This window comes from Patagioenas fasciata, chromosome 2 (assembly GCF_037038585.1).
Source record: "Patagioenas fasciata isolate bPatFas1 chromosome 2, bPatFas1.hap1, whole genome shotgun sequence".
In the NCBI taxonomy this organism is placed as follows: domain Eukaryota; kingdom Metazoa; phylum Chordata; class Aves; order Columbiformes; family Columbidae; genus Patagioenas; species Patagioenas fasciata.
Window position 1 is genome coordinate 22,374,806 of NC_092521.1, and position 25,653 is coordinate 22,400,458.

Below are 25,653 nucleotides of genomic sequence, written 5' to 3' on the forward strand. Positions count from 1 at the left end.
CGCCACATCAGAGCTGCCCAGGAGCACAGGCAGCCAAACCCCGTTCCAGGGAAGGAAGGAGGAACAGTACTAAAGACCATGATGTACAGTAGCTGAACTGTAGTCCTGATCAATTCGGGTAGAATTTTGGAAAGACTAAAGAGGGTGATCACCTCAAATAAAATGGAGCTGATCATTTTTTATAGATGTCTTAATAACCACAGATGTTCACTAAGGTATTAACATTGTTTTCACATAATCAGGACCAGCTTTCAGATCAGAAGTCTTTAACATATTTGATAATACAAACTCTATTCATGCAGCGACTGAGATACGACATTCACTCTAATTAGAAGGATAACTTTTACAGCCTCCAGTTGTGAATTCAAAACTTCTGATTACGAGATTGTGTTCTGAATTTCAGAGATATTTTTACTGAGATTTCCCTGAAAGATTAATACATGTGTAGGTTATCAGATTTTACAGGTGTTGCAAGGACTAAACTGGGGGGGGAAGTAAAAAAGAAAAAAAAGAAAACAACACACACAAAAAAGATTGATAGGAAATTATTAAGTTTATATCAAATCCTAGTGACTTAGAAATCCTCATTGTGATAGACTAATTCTTTGGTCCTTGTCAATTGTTAAAAGAATTAAATGGATTACGCATTAGCACAAGCACACTAAAATTTTGTTTTGTAGCTCCATATGGAAGGTCGCACTGCAAGTCCTGCAGTTTTAATCACTCAACAAAGAGAACTTGATGGTTTTCTGAAGATAAAACATAGTTCCAGAGAAATAATCAGAATGCAAAGGTTTCACAGAACCAGAGGGAGCTGAGAGTACTTCCCCACTTACACATCATGTGTTTCACACACAGTTGCTATGTCTGATAAAACAACTGAAAATCTCTTACTTTTGGTGTTCAAAGATAAAAAGAGAAGGATGTTTGAGTGGCTGCAAGTGATAGCAGGTTGCATTCAGCATGTGTCTAATTAAGTTTTCAGGCAAGTATTGTCTTCTTCCTCTTCAAGCGAAATGTGGTCTTACTGAATTGGCATTCTGAGCTGTTGGAATTTATATTCACTGCATACAAAGTTGTATCTATCTGGGAGCTGTATTTGTGCAATATTATAGCATGTAAATTTCTCAGTTGCATTAACTTCATTCTGCTGTCTACTGCCTCACTCAGTGTGTATTTACCTATATAAATCAGTATAAAATTAAAAAAGAACAGTATCATATTTTGCATATAAGCAGTACTTATATTACTAAGAACAATTATGGCTTGTTATCATCTGATTTGTTATTTCCATTTCAATCAATCTGAAATTGTTCATAAAGATAAAAGAAGACAGTTCAAGCTCCCTTACTCTCGAGAAATTAAAGCCCCCATCCTGGATGAATACTCCATTCACTAAGGAGATAAGCAGTACAGAGCAGCAGCACCACCCTTTATAGTTTTATTTGTTTGATCTAAAAGGAAATCCCACATAATGATAAATTTTGTTCAGTCTGAACTGAATTTTAATGCTTAAATTTCAGGCACTGTAACCAAACAACAAATAAATCATCCAATCATTCTAAGAATCCTTATCTAATGCTCTGACAACACTCAAACATTTTCATGCTCTGCCCCTACTCATGACCATGAATGAACTCTGTAGGCAGTGGTCCTCCTTGTGACCTTTGAAGAGAAGAGTTCTTTGCAATTCTACATCTTCTGAGATGTATGGTGCTAACACTGGTCTATACTAAAATATTTAGTGACAGAATCTGGTGTAAATGTCATTAATTTGGCTTGAAACTTAGTATTATGATAAAGAATATTTCAAGCAGTTTAAGACAAGGTCCAAATCAGACATACATAACCTGCCAAAAAAATGTCTGTGAAGACCAAAGAAAATCTAGCATGGTTAAAACAGGAAGTTATTACAAGTCACCCTTCAAGAAGTTGAAGTTGTCTCCATTAAGGAAAACAGAAAATAAGGAATTCAGGTGAATTCTGGTAGACCAAAAATTATTTTCATGGAATAATGTGTATAGGCATAAAACAGATGGTAATTAGAAGACTACCACAGTCTGTGTCTAAATTAAATCTATTGTAGTCATGTTCATGGTGATTAGAGAGATACTCTAGAATATTATTTTATGCAAAATGCACCAGAGGATATACTTAAAACTGATATTTCAGAAAGAGAAGTTATAAAGTGAGTCAACAACAACAAAAAAAGCAGTAACAAATTTTTAAATTCAGAAGATATACAGTGTAAAACATCTCAAGTCTAAAATATGTAGCTACATAACCAATACATATTACAAAGTCTTTCATTGACAAGAAGAATAAAAGGTGGCAAATGTGATCCCAATTTACGCATTTTTAGGGAATTTCATTGTTAAATCAAGTGAATAATAAAAAGTGATCCTGACATCCGCATTGGACAGATTTTTAGAAAACAAAATAGAGAATAAAATTAGCAAGCATATGAATAATTTATGACAAAATGTGGAAAAGTCAGAATGGATTTAGTAAAGGTAATAAATGTCTGTTATGTGTATTAGAATTCCTTCAAGGAGTCACAGAGAAAGTGTGATGGGATTTGCTCATACTGTTGAGTTGGGCTTCCAGGCTTTTAAAGAATCTCAGCTGCCACAGAATAGCAATAAATTAATCCATGAGAAAACTTAATTGATTGCATTACAAGAAGTACAGGAATAAATGGTCAGGGTCTTTTAAGAGAGAGATATCACTAGTGAAGTCTCAAGGGGGATCTGTCTGGAGATTCCCTGTCCAGCATATTCATAAATTATCTAGAACAGAAATTAATAAGAAACAGAAAAGCGTATCTAACATAGTTATCAACAGTAGTAGGAAAAAAGCCAACTGAGAAGAGTTGCAGAACGAACTCATAAAACTGAATGGAGAAGTTGGCTTAGAGAAAGGCAGATTTAAGTTAGACAGTAAGAAAAGCTTTCTATGGCGAGGACGGTGAAGCAGTGGAAAGAATTACCTAAGAGGGTGTGGAAGAATCTCATTGGAAATCTGTCAAAAGAAGTCAGACAAATACCTGGTTTACATGAGCCATCCTGGGGACAGTCCAAATGATATATCAGAACGCTTCATTAGGAGATGAATCCTTCCTCCTAATACACTTTTTCTCTATTTCTATGCAAATAGGCATAATGACTCACATATCTGTCCTGACTGCCTTTTATAATCAGTTTAAATTAATACAGATAGTATTGTATCTCTTATTACCAGAGACATTATTTAGTCAGTTATTAAAAAACAGTAAAAATATGTGAGCTTACTGAAGACAAAACTTTAAAATTAACTTAACAAAATCCAAGGCAGTTTAAGAGATTTACACATAATCTTGGTTACTTTAATAATCAGGAAATGCCAGATTATTTTATACTGTGTCAATCCAAAACTTGATTCCATTATTTAAGCCTACCTTTCAATCTTGGACAAAGAAATTTATAACATTTATACCATTGTGTTCTACCTTCCAAAAGATTAAGATAATATTTACAGATTGCATGGTGTTTACAATGAACATATTGCAGAAAGAAATAGACTTATGGAAACAAATTACACTGAAAAAATGATTACATCAATAAATATTAAAAAATTATTGTATTGATTTACAGAAGATGTGTTTCAACAGAAGATTAGCATAAGATGTGTTGAGTCTCGTCATGAGTATTCTAAAGTGTCTGTCAGAATTTGAGACGTGTATCAGATGTGAACACTTTATCTGAAATGCTGAATAAACTGACCTCAGAACTGTCTTCTGTGACTACTTCAGTTCTGCTGAATTTTTTACTCTATGGTCCAAGTTTTTAAAAATCCATATTGCTGTTTTACCTATTGTTACAAACAGCAGTATACTAGCTGTAACTGTGTTGTTACTTCATTTATTTTGATGTTTGCATGCATATTTATATGTCCATATACCTAAACTATGTGTATATGTGTAACAGATAATAAAGACTGAAAAGCTCCATAATATATTGTGTATACCGTTTTAACACTAATTTTACAATAATCTTGTACAGAAGACCATGGACAAGCAGAAAAGAAAAAAAATCTTTCACCTGACTTGTAATAATTGGTGTTTCAACATTAGCATCACTAGATACACCCACCTGTCTCCAATACAGATCACCAGTCTTCCAGTCAAAAAACTCTACTTTCAGGAGTCTGTTAGTAGAAATGTGGCATGTATTAATTTAAAAGCCATAGTCACAAATCTATCTGCAAATGGAAATTATTTGAAATAAGGACAGATGTCTTAAAAGTCCCTAAAGCAGATATCATCACCTCCTTAAAGAAAATCCTTTTCAATAGCTATGTGATTTGGGTGCATAAGAAATGAATAAGAGATACTGACTTTAGGAGAAGTTTGTTACTAAACTTTCATAACTCCATACCTTATTTGACCGTAAAGACACTCTTCCTCCACAGCGTGCACAGAATTTAGTTTGGCAATATGAACAGTTATGGCCACAGCCATCAGCAAACTTTGTTTTGTGGCAGATGCCACAGGTTGGGGCATCACCCTTCTGTTCCTGCTGCTGCTGTGATTCTTCACCCATCTTCTTCACTTGCTCCTTATACATTTCAAACTGCTGATGTAATTTTCTGCAGAAGAGAAGAGATCATTAACTGTTGTTTTATTTAACCTCACAAATACTTTGCAATCACTAAATTGCAATAAATTCAAAACACAAGTCAGAGAGAAATACTGTAACAAAGTAAATATATTTAATTTATGATGCTCCAGATGTGTAACATTCAAGAATTACTTCCTTTTCATTATAACTAAATTCTAGGAGGAGGCCCAACACTAACATGCAGCATACAGTCCAGTTGTTGCAAAGAGAACTAACTTCGCTTTAGGATGTAACCAGCTGTTAGCTACAAATAAAACAGTAAGAAACATGGTCTAAGTTATACAGGTGCCCATGACACTAAACAATAAACTGGTTAATAGCAGAAAAAAAAAAAAAATCGAATTTATTCTTCCAAGTGTACTTTTACCTAATTCCACCAGACAGATGGAAACATCTTCTCTTGATACTGCTTATCTTCATTTATCCTAAAATACTGCACAGAATAATGATTCAAAAATGCTTTTTCAATCACTTTTCAAGCACTGGGTGCAAGCCCATAAAAAGTTACATCAGTTTAACAAGTTGTTATAAATCGTGTAAGCCATTTGTATCATTATATAGGCATGGCCATCACATGCCAAATAAGTAGATTACCTTAGGTGTAAAATCCAGGGACAGTAGTTTAAGATACACACACATATATTTTACCTTCCATTTCCAGTAGACTAGAAGTACATTCATAGTCAGCTGCCATGTGCATACAGAACGGCAATGATTCCTTCAGGCATGCTACTTCATTCGTATTTCTGAGACTACAACCAAATCTCCATACATGATAGTTAAAACTGCCTCACTAGGATCAAAGTTGCAACTCACTGGATGCTCCATAATGGCAGTTTTTTCTCAATGCCCCTATTTCTGAAGGTAAATGATGTAATGGGAAATTTAATTTTCATTTTTGAAAGTTATAATTGTTTAGCTGAAAAAAGGCTGGAAAATGTGACATGGAGTATTGTAAGATTCAGACACAAAGACAAAAGAAAACTTTGCCTTCTCTTTTGTTCTTATCCATGTGATTTAAAGGCATCTGAACGTCGATCTTTAAATTCTTACCATGGAATTCAAGTCACCTAATACTGCTAATAGAGACTGCAAATTTTAGGAATCTAAAAGTTATTAATCTAGTTTAAGTAGTTTATTTAGTTCCCTGAACAGATACAAGCAAAACCCCCAAAATGAAGCATTTTCTATGAAACGTTAAAATGCTACACTAATGCTATACTAAGTCAAAAGCGCGAAAGATATTTATTTTTCTTTAGGATTTTCTTCAGGAGATTCTTGAGATGAGATTATTAAAAACACACATGAAGCCTAAGATAGAACAAAGAATATCTCCTGGAAAAAACTAAATCCAGGATACCAATTTCCTTAATCACAGAATGTTACGGATTGGAAGGGACCTCGAAAGATCATCTAGTCCAATCCCCCTGCGAGAGCAGGAACACTTAGATGAGGTTACACAGGAATGTGTCCAGGTGGGTTTTGAATGTCTCCAGAGAAGGAGACTCCACAACCTCCCTAGGCAGCCTGTTCCAGTGTTCTGTCACCCTCACTGAGAAAAAGTTTCTTCTCAAGTTTAAGTGGAACCTCCTGTGTTCCAGTTTGAACCCACTGCCCCTTGTCCTATCATTGTCTGTCACCAAGAAGAGCCTGGCTCCATCCATATACACTGACAACAGTATATAATTGGTAGTTAGTAGCCTGGCCCATTTCCATCAATAACATATGTAATCTCTGAGACCTTGATTGCCTTTTAATTTTGCCAAACATTGCATATACTTCATTTAAAGCATATTATCTATGCTGAACTTCAAGTTTATTTTAGGTTACATTCAGTTTTGTGATTTCCTTATTATCTACGGTCTTTGTTTGTATGATTATTTGCATAGCAGTCTCACTGATGCATAAAAAGCACAAGCCTTTTGCCAGTTCTTAAGCCTCATGTGCTGAAATAATTTCAATTTTGTTTCCCCTTGGGCACAAGAATCTATGTAAAGGTCACAACTTTTGCCTCAAAGCATAAACTTTTCGAAGTTATACAGAGTGTTTTTTTAAAATCCTTCTTCTAGTAGCAAACAACTTATCTGCCAAAATAATTTGTTATTACATCTTTTTCTGTTCCAAGAAAAATATTACATGTATCGACAGCTGAACAAAGAAGACAGAAATCTATTAAATAATCAGTTACACACTGTATGTGTTCTGCTTACTGAGCAGAATCATTTGAGATGAGTATACGCACTTGAAAAAAAATGCAAAGTATTAATTTTAGGAATTCCATAAAGAAAATGTTTATTTTTCTATTTATAGATCAATGTTTTTTTTTTAAAATTCTCTAGACGCAAGGGGTTTAGCCACAAACTAAACTAATAACATGCAGCAATAATTAGGTCTTTAGAATAGTGGAGAATTTGAAGCACATTTAGTATACATCTATAACATTCTTCAGAAAATGCAACACAAATAAAGCTGCATTTTGTTCATGTTGTCTGCACTCACGTCTCTACTAAGAACATTGCTACCTGAAAGAGCTCGGGAGTTCAGTGACCAGGGAACTGAAAGGAACCAGTACCAAGGCCAACTTCAGAGCCTGGAGCTGAACTTGCATATCCCAAGACTACAGCACCCAGGTCCTATACTCCAGTGAATTACTCTGTTGATTCAAGTACCCAAGATTCACGCTGTAAGACTGAAAAACAGGCTCTGCAGATGAGCTGCGTTTTAGACCAAAATGATTATCCATTACACAAACCTCATCCTTAGGCATGACAGCGTTTTTTTTGGTGGTAAACCCAGATAATTACATCAGACCATAGCGTAAAAGAACATTTAAGTAGAAAACTCAGCAACCAATATCTATAACCCTTATATATGTGTATTTTGACAATAGCACATGCCATCTATCTGTACTGGTGCAAAATCCCTCTCCTTTTCCTCATTGTTTCCAAAAATACAAGTATCCACTTTAATAACTGCTATAAATTTTAGAGGAAAAGGAGAAGTTGATATGAGTTTATCCAAAGAGCAATTGATAATGAAAAGCTAGGCTGGAAAATTGGTGTTTAAGTTCTGCTCATTTTCGTCTCTTGAGAATGAATTCCCTGAATCACACTCATATCTGCTGGAAGTTACAGTGGCAAAGTTCATGAGGTTTATATGACTAATCAATAACTTTTTTAACTGCAAAACTTCGTATCCAAGAGAGCTGCATAGAAGAATTTTCAGTGTCAAAAGCAACTGTTCGTAAGAGTTAGGGTTGATCTGTCAAGGTCAATAAAGAGTTTCTATTGGAATACTTGTTTTGTTCTGGAATGCAGTTAATTTAATTCTGCTTATTCTTGGTTCCCCACACCTTTCTGGAAATGAGAAATTCAATATCAATAAAAAGAAGCAGCAATACATACATGACCCATGACCTACTGCCAAAGGCAAGTAAGAAAAGCAAGTTCAGTAATCTGATGTCTCTTATTATTGTGAAGTTTTTATTTTCTCCTGTCATCCAGCAATGCCCACAAAACTTACAGCACTTTAACAAAAAATAGTCCTTAGTACTGAGAAGAAGTTCCAAAGCCATTCCTGCCTTCCAAAAGTTCACTTAAATGTTTCTGAAATTTCCAAAGCTGTTTGAAGTCTGCCATCAGAAGTGGGAATGTTAAGCAAGTATCCAGGAAGCTGAGGCCAGATCTAAGTGTAGCAGCCACTTCTCATTTCCTGGCTACAGTTCTCTTGAAGTTTCACTACTGATTGTAGCCTGACCCTCATTTCCTACTCCCAGGCACAGAGCACGGACGTGGCTGGAATCGCAGAATCATAGAACTGTTTAGGTTGGAAAAGACTTTTAAGACCATCAAGTCCAACAGTTAACCTAACACTGTCAAGTCCACCACTAAACCACATCCTTAAGTGTCACATCTACACATCTTTTAAACACCTCCAGGGATGGTGACTCCACCACTTTCTTGGGCAGCCTGTTCAAATGTTTGACAACCCCTTCCATGAAGAAATTTTTCCTAATATCCAATCTAAACCTCTCTTGGTCCAACCTGAGGCCATTTCCTCTTGTCCTATTGCTTGTTATTTGGGAGAAAAGATGAGCACCCACCTTGCTACAACCTCCTTTCAGGTAGCTATAGAGAGCGATAAGGTCTCCCTTGAATCCAGGTTTCAAAAAGGGTTTGTTCTCTCCCAGTTCATTCAATGACTGTTCTGCCTGGTGGCAATGACTATCTGGTAACATATAATGTTCTTCCCTGTACTTTATTAAAGACTTAATGCTTTCTACTTTTACCATAGTGCTAGCTAACCTATCACTGAGTACACCCACTTCTCTTCTTAAAGGATACTATTCTTATACATATAACCCCATGTGTTGGTAGAGGTTAGGAAGCAATTGGCTGAACATCAGCTCCACTGAGAAGATACCCTGGAAAATAGGGTGAAAAACAGGCTTTGAGCCACTGGTGTGTGCTCTCATTACAAATTGGACAGATTACATATGGTGCTACATTAGCAAGAGTATGAGCAGCAGATAGAGAGGTTATTTTTCCTCTTTAGTTGGTGCTGGCAAGGCTGCACCTGGAATATTGTGTCCAGACTGGAGTCCAGCAAGTCAAGAGGGATGTTAGCAAATTCGACCAAAAAAACTAGTCAGGAGCCTAGACTATGTAATCTGCAAGGTGGGAATAAAGGAGCCATGTTTGTTCAATCCAGTGAAGATGAATGGACTAGGGAGTGATCCAACATCTGCCTGAAACTAGTTATCTAATCTAAAAATTACCTGAAAAAAATTACATAGCCAAATTCTTCCTGGTAGTCACATATCCAAAAGAAGGGGCAAAAGGTACTGTAATAGCACATTGGGAGGTTCAGGTTGGACATTAGGAGAAGTTTTTTCACTAGGAGGGCAGTGCAGCACTGGAACAGGTTTCCTCACGAGGCTGTGGGGTCACCATCACTGGAGGTTTTCAAAAGCTCAGGCTGCCCTGATCTAGTGCTGGCAATAAGAATGCTTTGAGTGGGAAGCTGGTTCACAGTTCCCCTTCAAACATTGTTTCTGTGATTATCTACTTGACAATGGCTTTGTGGAAGATGGAATATATGAAGTCTAAAATCAAGCAGAAACATAGGGGAAAGTATTCAGCAACAATTATTTGGCTCAGCAGTGCCGAACACAAAGAAATGACTTAACTTTCACCAATAGGGGAAAACAAACAAACAAACATTTTCATTCTTTTTATAAAATACTGTGAAAATAGTTAACTTTCTCAAAGTTTGACCAATGACCTCACATGTATTCTCAGCTTCATGTAATGGAAACGGCAGATAAACCTTGAGTTTATACTTTCATACTGATGTGTAGAAGTTATAAAAATGATTTTTTTTTAAAAAAAAAAAAAAGCAGTATGGTGAGCAATGCAAAACAGAACTTTTCTTAATCACCACATGACAGTTTTCCCAGTAGTTGACTGAAATGAGAAAGGGCACCACATAAAATCCCTCTTCAAAAGACCATAATTCTACCTTAAGTCTAGCAGACAAAGAAAAATTATAAAGCAATTAAAGACTCCACCTCTAAAAAAGAATCTTACATCCAATTCTGTTATTACCCAGGCTAATAACACAACTACAGTCTTCATGCTATTAACAATTCAGTTTTCAGGCTTCATACCATTGAAGATGAAATATTGACATAAACTAGATGTCGGCAGAGATCTCCACAAATATTCACTTAATCCACAACACTTCAATTTTCTTGCTGGCAAAATGAAATCTCTACTGTCTCGTTAGAACTGTCATACTATTTTAACTGTCTGGTTTCCTCAAATAAACAATAATTAACTATTTTCTACTCTCAGTAGGTTTAACTTCAGAGCCATCTACAGAAGTGAAATGCCTAACCTTAAATTTTGGTTTAAAAAAATCCCACCAAAAATATTTAGAGAATACAAATTGAAAAGGGTTAAAGTCTTAACTGTAGGTTAAACTCTTACTTTTTAGTCTATGCTGTGGAATTTACAATAACTGGGAGAAGTCCAAGATATTGAGAAGAGCTAGTCTGAATTTTCGAATTAAATGGCTTTTCATTTGAGACACTTACTTTGATTTCCTGCTGAAAGTACCAGTTTTATTAATAGCTGATCCTTCACTGACTTGTCTTTTTGATCTCAGATATAATGTCCAAAAAAGAAGAGACCATAAAATCCAATTTGTTTGGGTGTTTACTTGACATGTAAGAGACCTAGATTTTAATTTCTACCTGCCTTGAATCCCAGTCTCCCACATTCTATGCAGGAACAGTAACTCACAAGCTTATCTCAAAATTATGCATAGTCTCTCCTATGGGAGTGGTTGCACTTTGTATAAATAATCTGAAATTTTTTTAATCCGTTGTAGTGAAGAATATAGGGGAAAATGAACTTCATACTAGTTTTTTCAGGTGGGAAATGCATTTTTTTTCCAACTGTAAAACTACAGAGATTTTTCCTAGCTTTTAAAGTATATTTTCAAGAACAAGGGGGTTAAATATAAGCCATATAATGACAATAACAGCCATGCTCAGCAGTGTCAAATCATGTAAGTTTTCACGGTAAGTGGGTTTTTTAAAACCTAGAGTAAATCCTTCCAAAATTGTCAGAAGAAATAGATCTCTGATTTCTTTAGCTTTTTCACCTATATATATAAGTTGTTTTACAGATGGGGCTAACTGGAAAAAAACATGATTTTCATGTTTCCCATTTTCTAACTCATTAAGGAATACGTACTTCAATTAATCTGTGATATCCATTAACTTGAAATAGGAACAGATCAAGACTGATGAAACTTCAGGTACAATAACATGTTTTAAAAGCCTAGAAAAATAGAGTGGCCACAGAATAAGAACTTAATGGAGGGTCTAAAAATGGTGAAAGACTGACAGGCTTACAAAAGAAATCACTTCATTCACACTAAGAAAAATACTGCCTGTCTCCCAAATCACAGAAGTATTTTTAATCAATACAATAGTCTTATTGAATTCATATTAAAAACACAAAGTGGCCAAAATCTGGATCCTCGGTTAAAAGACACAGATGCAGTTCAAATAAGTTACTGCAGTTCACACATATGGGACATAATTTTTTCCAATAATTTCGCTGAAAGAACTATTGTAAAAATCTTATACTTTGATTCTGCATATGTATCCTCTAAATTTAAGTGAATTACACTGACTGTGTCCGAAATGCTGAAGAGAAGAAAAAGAGCTAGGAAAACATAAAGAAAGGAGTGTACTTGCCCTTGGTTTATATCAGTGCTGCTGCTCACTTGTAAGTCAAGTAGGAAAAGCCAACTACAGCAAAGCTAATCAGCATCCAAAATGCTGTTTCGGTCTCTCCTTGTCATAGAAGAGATCATCGTAAAGACATTCTATTATGCCCTAACAGCATTTGCCTAAGATGGGGAATGCAATCAAAAATTCTCTGCTGGTGGGAGCTTTCTATAAGCCACACTCAGAAGTAAAAGACATGGCTACCCCGGCTCCATTCTCTCCTTTCCCCATTTACTAGGGCTTTCTGCAAAGGCTTCCAGTTCACACTTTATCACACTTTGTTCTCAGGTTTTTTTACTTCCCTCACAAAATAGCAAATATTCCTTTCATCACACTCTTCTGATGTCATAATGAATTACTTAATTGATCTGGTATGACACTAAATAAGTTTGTAACTACAGATGAAGTCATGCCACTGAATCTATCTTATTTTAATACATTCAGAAACTCAGTAAAAAAGACAAGAAAGGATACAGGAAAAAAAATACTGTTTTAATAAATGAGTAGAATATGACTCAATGAATCAATTAATTACATGTCAGTTAGAGTCTAACTGGAAGTGGTAGGATTGCTTTAGCTGTCTAAATTTTGCTGTTTATAATGCTCAGTATTGAATAAAACTGCAGCCTTTGTTTATTAACTTGGTTTATTAGCAGCAGTGCAGCTGCTCTTTGCTGGCAAGGTAGCAGCCAACAATAGCTAAGTACGACAGTCCTGTGCAAGGCTACAAGAAAAAAGATAACATGGAGAAGATGAGCATATGGTCACTTAAAGGTTAAGCTAATTAACGTTACCATATTTCTGTGTGGTTTTAATGATATTATGATAAAGCTAGAGAGTATGTATACAAAGGAAAAAAGAAGTAGGTAACTCCTGGCTGTACTTGTTTCTTCCAGGTTTCCTCAGAACAACAGACAGATACTTGCTTCTACCTTTTCTGCAGCAGTTCAAACTAATTTGAAGATGAAATTCAGAAGTGGTATCTTTGTGACTGTTTCTTCTTGGTTGTTCACATTAATCTTTAACTGAATATTTCATTGTATTTTTATGACCTGTAATATACAAAAAGCTATGAAATCCCAATTAAGGTTTAACAGGCAAAATATAGTAATACACGCAATTCATCTAGATTTTTTTCAACACTCTTTTTTTAGCTATAATGAATAGGAGGGGCATTTAAAAACAAAGAGAATACTACATTCTTCCAATAGTTTAACAATTGCCAAATCATTCAGTCAAAGCTACCTGATTTCTCTGTAACTGACAGCTGTGAGAATACCTGCCTATAAAGTAAATAAGGTTCCTTCAGAACTCCAGATGAAATTACTTTACACCTTTAAATATCTTCATAACCCTCTGTGTTTCATTTCAACGTACATGAACAGGTTCCAAACATTCTTTCCTGAATCTTATTTAAAATCTTAAGTTACAATGGAAGTTTCCACAACTTTCATACAAATATTTTGGTGCTATACAGGGGTGTTTTTCCCTCATTCTCATTAGCTGCTCCTGTATTAGGGAAAAAAATAAAGTTTCTTTAAGACATTATGAGTCTATAGGTTCCCATTATGTTTTTCTCATTTGTTACTAAAAAACATTCCTAGCTAAACTTTTCATTCTTTTTCCATAAAGTCTCCATTATTCTTCTAATAAATTTTGACATCTACTACTCTACCTTCTCCACCCATACTAGAAATATACATAGAACTCCTTTTTTAATGTTAAAGCATGAAGTAAGTAAATTAAATCCATATTGTTATACAAAATAGTGGTAGTTTTCCTTCTGCTCTTTACCCTTGTGACAAGGCTGACACTTCCTAGGTAATTTTAGGTCTTATTCAAAGATTAACCATGCCAGTTGTAATTGAAAATTGGAATCTTCCAGTGCCTCACTCTCCAAGGAAGCTCTCCAAGTTCATTCCACAACTCTCTCAATTAAAGATATTTTATCTCCAGTTCCATGGGCCTTGTCCCTGTGTTTGCAATCCACACTGTCCCTAAGGAGCTGCTTTGGTAAAGTGCTGAAACTGTAAGCACTAATCCTCAGCTGACAATGAAGATCAGGAGCCAGTAGTTGAACTTCCAGTAAAAATAGGCTGCCAGCAAGTGCATGTGGCAGAGCAAAAGAATAGGGTCTTTAAAGATGGGCTATACTGTCATTTCATTTCTATTTCACCACAGTTATAGCAAGCAAAAGAAATTACAAGATTGCAGATTAAATATTACAGATTGTTATGGTCAACCTTATTTTTTTACTAGCTTATTACAAAACAAGATGCAAGCAGTTACTGTGTGCCTTACATTTCCAGATACTTTCAAATTCACTTGAACAATTTCTGCCAATTCTGGTGAGAAAGAACAATTGCCTGAAAGACAATTTGATTTCAAGTTTGGAAAAATGGTCGTAGTGACAGAAGAGAACTTTTGGAACTGTCACATCTGAGGGTAAAGATGCATCATGAGCTCAAACTTTACTGAATATTAGAAAGGATACAATCAGTGACACCTTACGATAGTGACACTATTTGAATCTTCAGCTTTATTGATAGCATAATATCATCACATATTGCTGCTGCTAAAGCAGTTTGGACAACTGGTAGGGAGTTTTCAGAAACTATGCATAGGAACAATGAGTCTTTTTTTCAGCATTCAGCCTACCATTGCTGATGACCAGCATCTGTCCTTAATTTCTATGGGAGAAGGCAAAAAGGACAGGAAAAATAAGCATATCAAACGTAGCATCATATACATTTAGAATCATGATCCTCTCCACTTGCGGTAGTCTGGGTATCAGAAAACCCCAACGAGAAACCCAAATTTCTTAGACCTCCAAGTCAATGAGCCACAAGAGACTCCCAGGTAAAAAGGTAGAAAGATGAGTCAGAGTTCCATGCTAATGAGAAGGGAGATAATTTCTCATTTGTTTTGCAACAGAAAACTATATTATGAAAAAGAATTAGGATTATTTTGCAGTTATTGCAGCACCTCTATTACGTTATGGGCTTTATACAAAAGTTAAGACTCCTATTTGGATATTTTCTATGCATATTTGACACAGACGTTCATCCCCTGTGCTAAAGTTCTCACCTGAAATCTTAATCACTGATGAATACACTTGGCTGAGGCGCTCATAAGATTTCCTTTTACAGTCTATCTGTATCCTATCATTCTACTCTTATATTTAAAAACCATGCCGTTTTTTATAGCTACTGTTACATGTTTCTACCTGATTCATCCACTTGATTGAAATGTTTGTAACACAAATGTTATATTAGTCTAAAAATATCAGAGTATAGTTTCATGTTGGCTACTTCTACATTTTTTGATACTGTTTGTGTAGGAATTCAAATAAATATCAGTTTTAAGGAAGCTGGGCCACCCTTATGAACTTTTTAATTACTAGACCTTTATTTTTTAAGCAGCTTCATTATTAAAAAGTATATAAATTACTGTTATATCCAAATAATTCACACACAAAAATGTTTCACGGTGTATCTTATATTTGACTTGTTTTCATAAATCATACTTTTAAAGGTATACAATATTTACTGAATGTATCTTAAAAAGAGGCTAATTCAGTTGCTAGCAATTAAGCGCATTGCAGCATTATTACATTTATAAAGAGCATCTCCAGCAGAGATAATATTTCTCACAGTCACTCGGGTTACTTTATTTGCATGATCAGTTGACTTACAAAAGGAAGGCATTAACTTCACACCTGTAGTTTTAGAAACGTCAAAATAACTAAGTTACTGTGTTAAACTTTTTTATCCTTACTATGAAAGGCAAAATTACTTTTTCATTAGACAATTGCGCACACAGTCAAAATAAATACATGCTAAATAATAGGTCAGACTGTCTTGGCTCTGAAATGTAACACCTCCTGACATTACAGTATCATGATTAGAGTGAGTTCATTCCATATTGTTTACAACATTCATGAGCACTTTCAATTATTAAGTAGCCCCTATCTTTTTACCTCTGTGATAGGATTGTTCTTATCTTGATGATTTCCCTTTTTTAACAAACAGGAAACAAATTTGAGCAATGCTAGGAAAGCTGGCGTAACCAAGTCTCAGTTGTGCTCACCATAAGGTTGCCTCAACTTTACCTAAGCAAACTACAACAACATGCTTGATGCTGAATTACCACCACCAGAACTGGTAGTAATAATTACTTGTGGTGTATCTTGCTTTGGTTTGTATCAGTACTCTTACACCAAAAGTACCCTCAGTGGAGCCATACTGCTAACAGCGCTATAAGGGGAGATCCTCTTGAAACAGTTTCCCAGTTCTCAAAACACTATTATTTTCCATACTGTTCATATTTTTAAACTAACAGGAAGTAGGGCCAATATACAAATTATTTTCATCATGCTAATGTATCCTCTTCTAGAAACAAACAAAAGGAACGGGCCTTGAAATGGAAAAATCAAATACAAACCATAATAATTATTTTTTATGAGGAAAGAGCTCACAAAGGGTAAGAGATGCTGTCACATACAGGAGAAATTTTTTGTAAGCGCATGAACAAGCTGGGTAACAAGTTTCCCCATGCTAATTATATCTAAATACTTGCATCCATATCTTCCCTTTATTCAAGAAGTGCACTAAACTCAAACTTTACTTCTCAGAAGTAAAATATAATGTTAATTTAGGTTCCAGCAGTATTTTTCCAATTTAGATAAACAGTATTGGATAATGACTGAAAAGATAAGAGCCTCAAAAACTCTACAAATGGTAGTTAATCTAGTACTACTTCTGAGAGACAATGTTGGAGTTTTCCAAATAATGGGAGGTTTGCAAAACTAAAAAAAAAAATCAGTTCCAGAGAAAAGATCAGAATTCAATCCTACATTTAAATCCTATAACCCCTTCATTAAAGCTTATTAATTAACCATTAAAAGCTCAGAGCTACTGGGTATAAATGAGGGTTGTAAGAGAGCCATGGTGGGCCAGCTGATCCTGCTCTGCGCTTCACAATCCCATAGAGTGGAAGTGTGTGGTAGCAGCAGACCCTATAAACCAGCTGAGGGAGCAAGGACACTGTGACACCCATAAAGTCAGGAACTGTCCTAGAGACAACTTTGAAATTCTGCTTTTCTATAACACTTGAACACTTTTCTCTGTCAAGACTTAATATCAGTTTATTAAAGCCACCTCCTGGAGTACTTCTGTTTGGAAAAACAGTGAATATAAACAGATTCTGCTCAAGTTTGTTTGAAGTTTTAAGTTGCAAGTCTTAGTTCTGGTCTTCATCAACCAATTTCTTTTTCTTATATATAACAGTTATCATGTTCATGCATTCTTTCTTTTCATACTGTTGAGCAGGGATCAGAGATTGCTGTATTGTCACATCATTATTTAAATTGCTGAGAAATCTTTTTATTTAAATAGTAAGATCTACAGATATAACCTCTGAGTGGGTTCAGCCCACCTCAGATGTTCACTGCAAATCAAACTTGGCAGACTCTGGCAGAAGGAAAACCTTTATGTTGTAGTGTTGCTCTCCCTTGCCTCTTTTCACTGAGGTATCTTCAACTGCCACGGCCTTTCAGCAAATCTCCTATCCTAAATTAAAGACATTGCAGAACATAATTTGGAAAAAGAAATATATATTATTAATTCTACTGCAGAACATGGTCAATTCCACCTAAAGAAAATAAATCCAGATGTCCAAAATCAATTGCCGCTCTTATTGTAGATAAGTCTTTTGTATCCAGAATTGACCAGATACTACAGACACTACAAGGAAAGCACAATTATCAATACTGATAAATCTTCTTCCCCTGCTAATGTAACTGATCTGTTAGAATAGCATCTTTGTAACAGTAAGTTTCCAGCATTGGAAGTAGGATCTTTCTTTGAATATGAATACCCCAAAAAAAGAAGCTGATTATATATACATCTCTCTCTCATCCTTCCCTGGCCTCTAAAGGTAGGGTCAAAAGAGAGGCAAAGGGTTTGGTTAGGACATTAACAAACAACGCTTGAACAAATCGCCAGAGGAGACAGAGTTGTAATCCTAGAACTACCATTACTCACCAATGTTACATGTTTAACCAAAGAAAGAATATTTATTTCGTGTACATAAGTAATTAATATAGTAATAACTAAGAGATATACACAATGGAGTCACAAATTCAATAGTAAATCTTTTACAGAACAGTTTTCAACAGAACACATAGCACCACATTTTGTGATGAGATTCAACAGGAATATCACAAAGAGGAGAATGCAGTGCCACCACTACATATGATGAAACACAGCTGGAATATGGTTGTTAACTTAAATATACATTTAATGTTGAAACAGACAACATTCTGCTGTTTCAGAAGTCATCTGTTAATCAGAGTTTTGTCACACAAATGTAGCTGGTTTTCATCCTGTGGGTAAACACTGCACTGGAAACAATAACACGTGTTTTGCTCTTAGGTACATAACTGGAAAACAGGGGTACACAACTGTTCCAAAACTGTTTCCTGACACAGATTGCACCCATGGACAAAGTTCACCTGAGATGAGAAGTCTGACTGTGCTCCTGCTGAAAGACCTCAAGTTCTGCTCTGCTGAATAGCCTGCACTGAACCAAGAATATCCCTTTCCTACAATAAAACTATCTTTAGTAATCAGCTGTGGAAGGAGAGAATACACAAGCGCATGAAAAGCTTCCTGAAGGATGAGAAAAAGGTGACATGCAGAACAGATAACTGGGACTACTGACAGGCTTTCAAATTTTGGAAACATTGAATTATGTTTGCGATAGAACAAAATTCCCAATAGGCCACGATAAAAACCGGATTTTTGTTTCTGTGAGACTGCTTTTTTTTTCTCTGTGACAATCTTCACCGTCTGTTAATGTTATTCATAGATGAGACTTTGTACCCAGTAGTACTCATCCTCACCCCAGGCCCCTGATCAACTCACCCTAGCACCATCTGTCTATGTTTGTCCTGAGTCCAAGATACTCCAGGAGACACATCACTATGAATTTACTTCAACTTTCTCTCTATGTAGAACATAATTAGAAAAATATCTTTAGGAAGAGATAAGTGAATTTTCTTCTTCTGTAAAAAGAATATTACTTCTATTATGATCACAGAAAGCCACCCGTTCACTCACATGTAAAAGCAAATGGGAATTATTACACTGAAAAATTTAAAAGCTCGAGTCATCTGTAAAATAGAAGACCTGGCTGAAGGTTTAATGATACAAATGTTTTGAGGAAAATGCTCCTTTTGGAACACACCTGAGATGTTTTGGATATAAATAAATAATAGAGGATAAACAGACATGAAGTTCCTCTAGCTTTGCTGCCCCTTCACATCTCTTCAATTAAGGCATGAATACCTCATTTTATTTTTATCTAATGAATTGACTGAATACTCCCACCATTCCTTATTGAAGGAACAAAACAAGACAACAGTGAAAAGAACACTTTACACACCCTCGTTCACTCTGAAACATAATACAATCAACCACTGCAAATACAAAGAAACAAAAGCATATAACTGAGGGAGTAAACTCTTCCAAACACAACACTGATGCATAGTTATCAATTAAAGAGAAATGTTATTGAAAGTTGTGAATTTAAAAGCACGTAAGCAACATTTCAATTTTCTTCTGAAAAACGGTGCAGCTGAGAAGCCTAATTGTATTTCCAGCAAGCCTAATTATATTTCCTGACTCCAGGGGACGGGAATTCCTCAGATACTGATGACTGACAGGTCTGGTTCTGCTTTCAACCTGCAAGTAAGCAGAAATACTCACTGCTATGTGAAATTTAGCATGCAAACCAACCACTGTTTCCACTAGGATCATTAGCAGCTGGAAGTTCACAATACTCCATGGTAGCATCCAGCACTACCTTCAACTAGGTCATTTGTAGGAGTTATTCAAACAGGTACGAACTACTCTCAGTACTTACGTTCAATAGCAAACATTAAGATGTACCACACAGGTAGCCTTTGTGAAGTGCCAAACATCTTTCAGTACCAAAGAAACTTGATGGAGTTATAAGGTGTTCATCAGCACCTCCAGGGTTACTGTCACTAACTGGTTTAGAAACTACTTCTTGGTTCTGAAATTGGTTATCGATTCATGAACCTGATTTTTTTTTCTTTAAGAATTTGATCCAACTTCTTGAGGGTAATTATGCAGTTATGACATTATAATTGATTCAACCATGATCACAAAATCTCTCAGTACTTATTCAACATTGTTCATTATGCTCTTCTCAATGTCTTAATGTTAATCATACATGATAGAAGGGGCTTCCAGTGTTTGTCTTAAGAATAATCTCTACCCTTAGTGCAAAATAAAAATAGAATTTTTTATATCTCAAATTACCATTCATTAAAACTACCCTTTTGAAAGACCTTTTTATTACAGCAATCACTACTGATTTTAAAAGTCTGATGTATTTGATAAAGATAGTTACATGTCTTCAGTAAAGTCACTTTGATTATTCCAGGAAATGTTATTTCCACTTCCAAATAACCTTTTATACATCTTTGACTTCAAATTCTTGGTCAGCTTGCTTCCCAGTTCAATCCAATCTAATAACTAAAAAATGTCTCCTAGTTATTTTCAGAAACTTTCCAATCACTCAGTAACACGTACAACAAAAGAAATAAAGGTATCTTTTGTTCATGCTTTCTTACGATCAGTTTTTATGGAAGAAAACCCAGGGATTGCTCTGGGAGAAAGCTACTGCTCTGCAAAAACCAAACAAGTCACCACATCTACATTAGTCCTACCGTTATTCATGTGTGATACTGAGTATTCTGGGCTTTTATTCCACATTTTTAAAAGCCATTCTGAGCTTTTCCAGGTGAAATTTAAGAGAATGAAAGAGATTGAAAGAAGATGAGAAAGAAGAATAAATGCAGAAGAGATACTGAAGGACTGTGTTAATTTACAGCCTCATGCAAAAGGTCTAGAGAACCACACCAAAAGGAAGTAGCTCTTAGCCTACAATGCCAGGTGAGCCTATTTACAAGAGCTGAACACAACAGGGAGTTCAAGTCAACAGTTTTCATGTGAAAACAGAAGCTGTAATGCCAAAATGAGCCCAAGTCAACTGTGCCATACAAACAGTTCCTGGTGATGAAGATAAACACCTATATCTCTCCTGTCTTATGTGAGTGCTTCCTGAAAATACTCTATATTTCCACTGCTATTCAGGTAGCAACATAATTCACAGAAGCATCTTTTTAGGGAAGAGACTTAGGACACTATATATATATATATGTGTGTGTGCGCACACGTGCGCATATGTGTGTATGTGTGTGTATATATATCTACATGAGCTTCACTGAAGTCACTAACTAGTTCTAACATCCTTTGATGTTGTGATTCTGACCACTAAGCTCCTTATTTTCTCCTGGAAACCTTGACCAAAAAGAACACTAACTAGTAAACAGTCACCATCCCTGGAGGTGTTTAAAAGGCATTTAGACAAGGCTCTTAGGGACATGGTTTAGTGCTAGAGTTAGGTTAGGTTGTGGTTGGACTCGATGATCCTGAGGGTCTCTTCCAACCAGAATGATTCTATGATTCTATTTAAAAACTAGATAATACAGACCACACCATAACGTGTTGATCTGTTCTTCAAATCCACTAGCATCAACTGACATTTAAAATGTTTAGAACATCACAAAATGCTAAATATCTCACTAAGGCAAACATTGTGGGCTGAAGAAATAAAAATAAATAAATAAATTGATAAATAAATAAATAAACACCACCTGTTGGAAATACTGGGGATTAATTGCTTTCAAAAGTTCATGAACATCAGTGTCCCTGATGATAAAAGTGAGAGCCCCCAGAGTAACTGAAATACATGAATCCTGTGTAGTGTTTTACGCAGTTCAACCTCATAATGCTATGCTCATATATATATATCCATCAGCGAAAATACTGACAACAATAACTGATTTCCATGGAGAACAAAACTGTAATAGGGTGGAAAAGTTCAGAGAGCCAAAAGAAATCTTTGAACTAGAAAAAGGGAAGATGGTCTACGAATTTGCTTTTTTCTAACCAGAGCTCAGAAATGCATCCATTAGTGATGGCAATTGCATACACAGATCTCAGTTCTCCACACACTGTAAGGGTCCTATTTGTATGTTTACTCTACAGCACAGAAGCCTGTGCACACTGACTATTCCTGTCAAAGGTCAGCATATAAGGAAACAGTAAACAACTGTTTCAGTTTTTGGAGTGAAAAATAAAACAAACAAATTCATACTCCTTTTCTGGTTTCAGATCCTTCCTCTTAGCTATATTTTTTATTTATGAGGACATATAAACCCTTTTTTGATACATTCAAAATTTAAAGAGGTTTGTTGTGTTCTGTGTGGGGAAAAAAAAAAATCCCTTACGAGGAACTGGGATATTTCTTACCAGGTTGATCACCACATGTTGGTCTGATTTAAGTTGGTTTTGAAAGTACTATTAGCATTACTAGCTGGTCTTTAAATTCTAGCAGGATCAAATTTGCTAACAGAACACAGTAACCCTTCAGTTATCTCCGCATCCCACCAGTGGGGAGTGAGCGAGCAACCACGTGGTGCTTAGTCACCAGCTGGGGTTAAACCATGACACCAAATCCCATCATTACACCTTCAGATCATGCACCAGGCACAGTCTGGCTGGACCATGAGGTTTAGGTTTCAGGCTAGGATTCTTACTGTGCAGGAATGTTGTAGAGCTGCTGAGTTCCCAAGCTTCCCTTCAGTTTCAAGCACCTTCATTGTATTCCCACATGACAAAGTTTTTGTACTGAGACTATATTCCCAATGGGAATATTGAATCAGCAAGAAAAATTTACTAGAGGGCAAAGAATTATTTAAAGCAAGTGACTTAGATAATATAAAGCCCCTGGAAATTCAGGCTTCAGTATTCATTATGTTCACTATGAGAATCACGAACCTGGCCACTATTCATAAATATGATACCATTTACTGTACTCTTTATTATGTACCCAAGTATCAGATGACAAATGCTCCCCACTTGAAGAGAAAGCTAAAAGCAGCAAAAAGCTGACAATAGTTTGTATCAACCTGCAAACAAAACATGAAAATCAGAAGGTATTCTCTTTTGCTTAGTCTCTGTCAAGTCATCTCCATGGACTTGAATAAGAGATTATTTTAACAAAACAGCAGGTCTAAAAGAGAGCTAAGAATATATTGCTTACTACAATATTTCATTGCATAGAAAAAAATAAAAACAAAACAGTTATTAGAAATTACTTCTGCAACCTTGGATTTTGGTCAAAATTTGCATTAATATAAAAGAAACACACCATGAATGGTTAAGAACTGAGACACAGTGCATGAAAAAATACTCTACACATAGAAGCAGCTATGGGTGCACTGAACAGTCACTTCTAAATAAAAATCCAGACATCTCTACAGTGAAATCCCTATTTTCAACAATTAATTTCTGCATATGTTCTACCCTGAAAGTGAGTCTGCCCTTTGTAAAAATTCAAGGTTTTTTCAATATTTCCAGCAAGGTTTAGTCAGATTGCCTCAGCAAAAACAGCCACTCCTTCACCTGCTTACTCTCTGACAGATGTAAAAAAAGGAAATAAAGAAGCAGGTATCTGTAATGGGCTGAAAATTGCATGGGAAAGTAGAAGCATGTTAGAGGAGGGAAACAAAAATCTAAGTAATGGATATTCGCAGCCTCCAGACATAGGAGCATAAGGGAAGGTAGTCACTTAGCGACAGAGACAGCAGAGGAACTATACTGAATAGTTACATTTTGTTATACATGTAAATAACAATTTGCAGTTTAAGATGGTCATGAACTCTAGGGAACACAAGGTTCAAATTTCATTTGGCAAGTCAAAAACATCGTTCCATTTTTTTTGAATAATTTCTGAGAAAAATAGAAGTCTTGGAACCAGTAATATTGCAAGTAAGATAAGGTTCACATTAGTTTTACTCACAAAATGTAGCATGCCCTGTAACCTTAAGGAGAAAGACTTGAAATTATTAAGAATAATGCACAGCCAGTAGAGTGCAGCAGCTGTGATATGCTCCTCTCTAGAAGTTTTGACATTCCTAAGACAATTTAATAAACATCATACAAATTAAACTTGCTGTAAGGCCTTTATCATCAGTTCTTCACAGAATGAAAGGCACAATTCTTATTTGAAAAAAAAAAAAAAAAATCCATTATGGTTATGGTCAATGCCAAAATAGGTGGATAAAGGCAGGTTCCACTGGAGACTGAGGTCACCCATTCAGCTGCGTGCTTAACGTGCTTTCCTCTTGTTACAGTAAGAGTATCACTTCTGTCTTGTTTAAGTTAAGCTTAAACAAGCATTTTCTAAATCTATTTGCTTATCTCATTCAGACAACCTGTCATCCCTCTAGGGGTACTGTCCATTTCTTTTGGAACACAGCTCAAAGCAGGATGTTGTCAGCATATTAGCAGCACCACAGCCCATGACATCCACAGACTAAGAAATTTCAAAAACTGTAACAGAGGGAAAATACTCTCACACAAATCTTTAATTATTTTACAACATGTTTCAGTCTACATTGTCTAGATAGTGATGGGTTTATTTACACCTATATGTATATACATATGGAAACATTCTGTTCTTCAGTCATACTGATTTTTTTTTTACTTCTTATGTTGCGTAACACAAAAGACCTAGGGATTTCAGTATACTAAATAGTTCAGCTACAGCCCCATTTCAGACCTACCTTATACATAAAGTGGAGTTATTTTCCTTTATTACTATTATATCCATTTTCTTATTTGAGTAAAGTATATACACTTGGATTATCTCAGTTTGGAAGGCTTTTTTTTCTTTTTCTTGCCCATAATGCTAACTGCCAGCTAAGTATTTTTGGTTGTGTTCTTTTCTTCCTACATGCAAGTCCATTTTTTAACCCCAGATCCTTGAGGAATTCCTCAGAACATCATACTACCTAAATTTTTGTTTAAAGAAAGCTATTTTCTTTCACAAATAGACATTTTTTAAACAATAGATTCTGTACATTTTCCCTGAGTATTCTTTAATTCCTCAGTAATAACATTTCTTAATTTAGCAAAAATGTGAAAACTATTATCTTTGAACTATTGCATTCTGTGGGTTCACCTGTAGAATTACAAATCTGTATGTATTTTAGGATTAAAATAGATCTGTTGGATTCCAAGTTAAATATAGAAATACGTTTCTTATGATCACTATATCTACCTGCTGCCAACATGTTTCTCTTTGTCTTCTGATAAAACTTGGTTCCACTATATTCATGACTACTGTCTTGGTGTCACTAACATTGTGAACAATCTAGCCAACATAAATTAGTCTTTCTTGTATTAAATATTAGGAGTAAAAGATCTGAAAAAGTCCAGGGCATCTTTACAAGCCAGGCAAGCATGATCTTATGCTGTAAATGGTAAATTTAACAGTATCATAATAGTAAGAGTCATGATCAGTCAGCCATCAGAATCACACAACAGAAGTTCTTTAAGTACCTCACATTTACTTTATTATGGAGACGAAACCAGATGTATAGCTAAGAAGGTATTCTGTGAATTTATATCTTACTTGGAAAAAGCTATAATCTTCCTGTTTTCTTCATACTGCAAATTCTAATTTTATTTTTAGTTCTTTTACTCTTCATTTTCTTTCCATCTTACTGCCTAAGAAAATAAACGCAGGGGA

The 25,653-nt window shown here is 35.4% G+C and overlaps 1 protein-coding gene across 25 annotated transcripts in view; it reads right to left on the minus strand.

The window, feature by feature from the left end:
* Nucleotides 1-25,653, minus strand: part of RIMS2 (regulating synaptic membrane exocytosis 2) — a 466,824-nt gene that overhangs the window by 374,105 nt on the left and 67,066 nt on the right. For all 25 annotated transcript variants that reach the window (XM_071803874.1, XM_071803876.1, XM_071803871.1 and 22 more), the window contains exon 2: nt 4,416-4,626. In XM_071803874.1, coding sequence (XP_071659975.1) covers nt 4,416-4,626 — 211 coding nt within the window. The remainder of the gene's footprint in view (nt 1-4,415; nt 4,627-25,653) is intronic.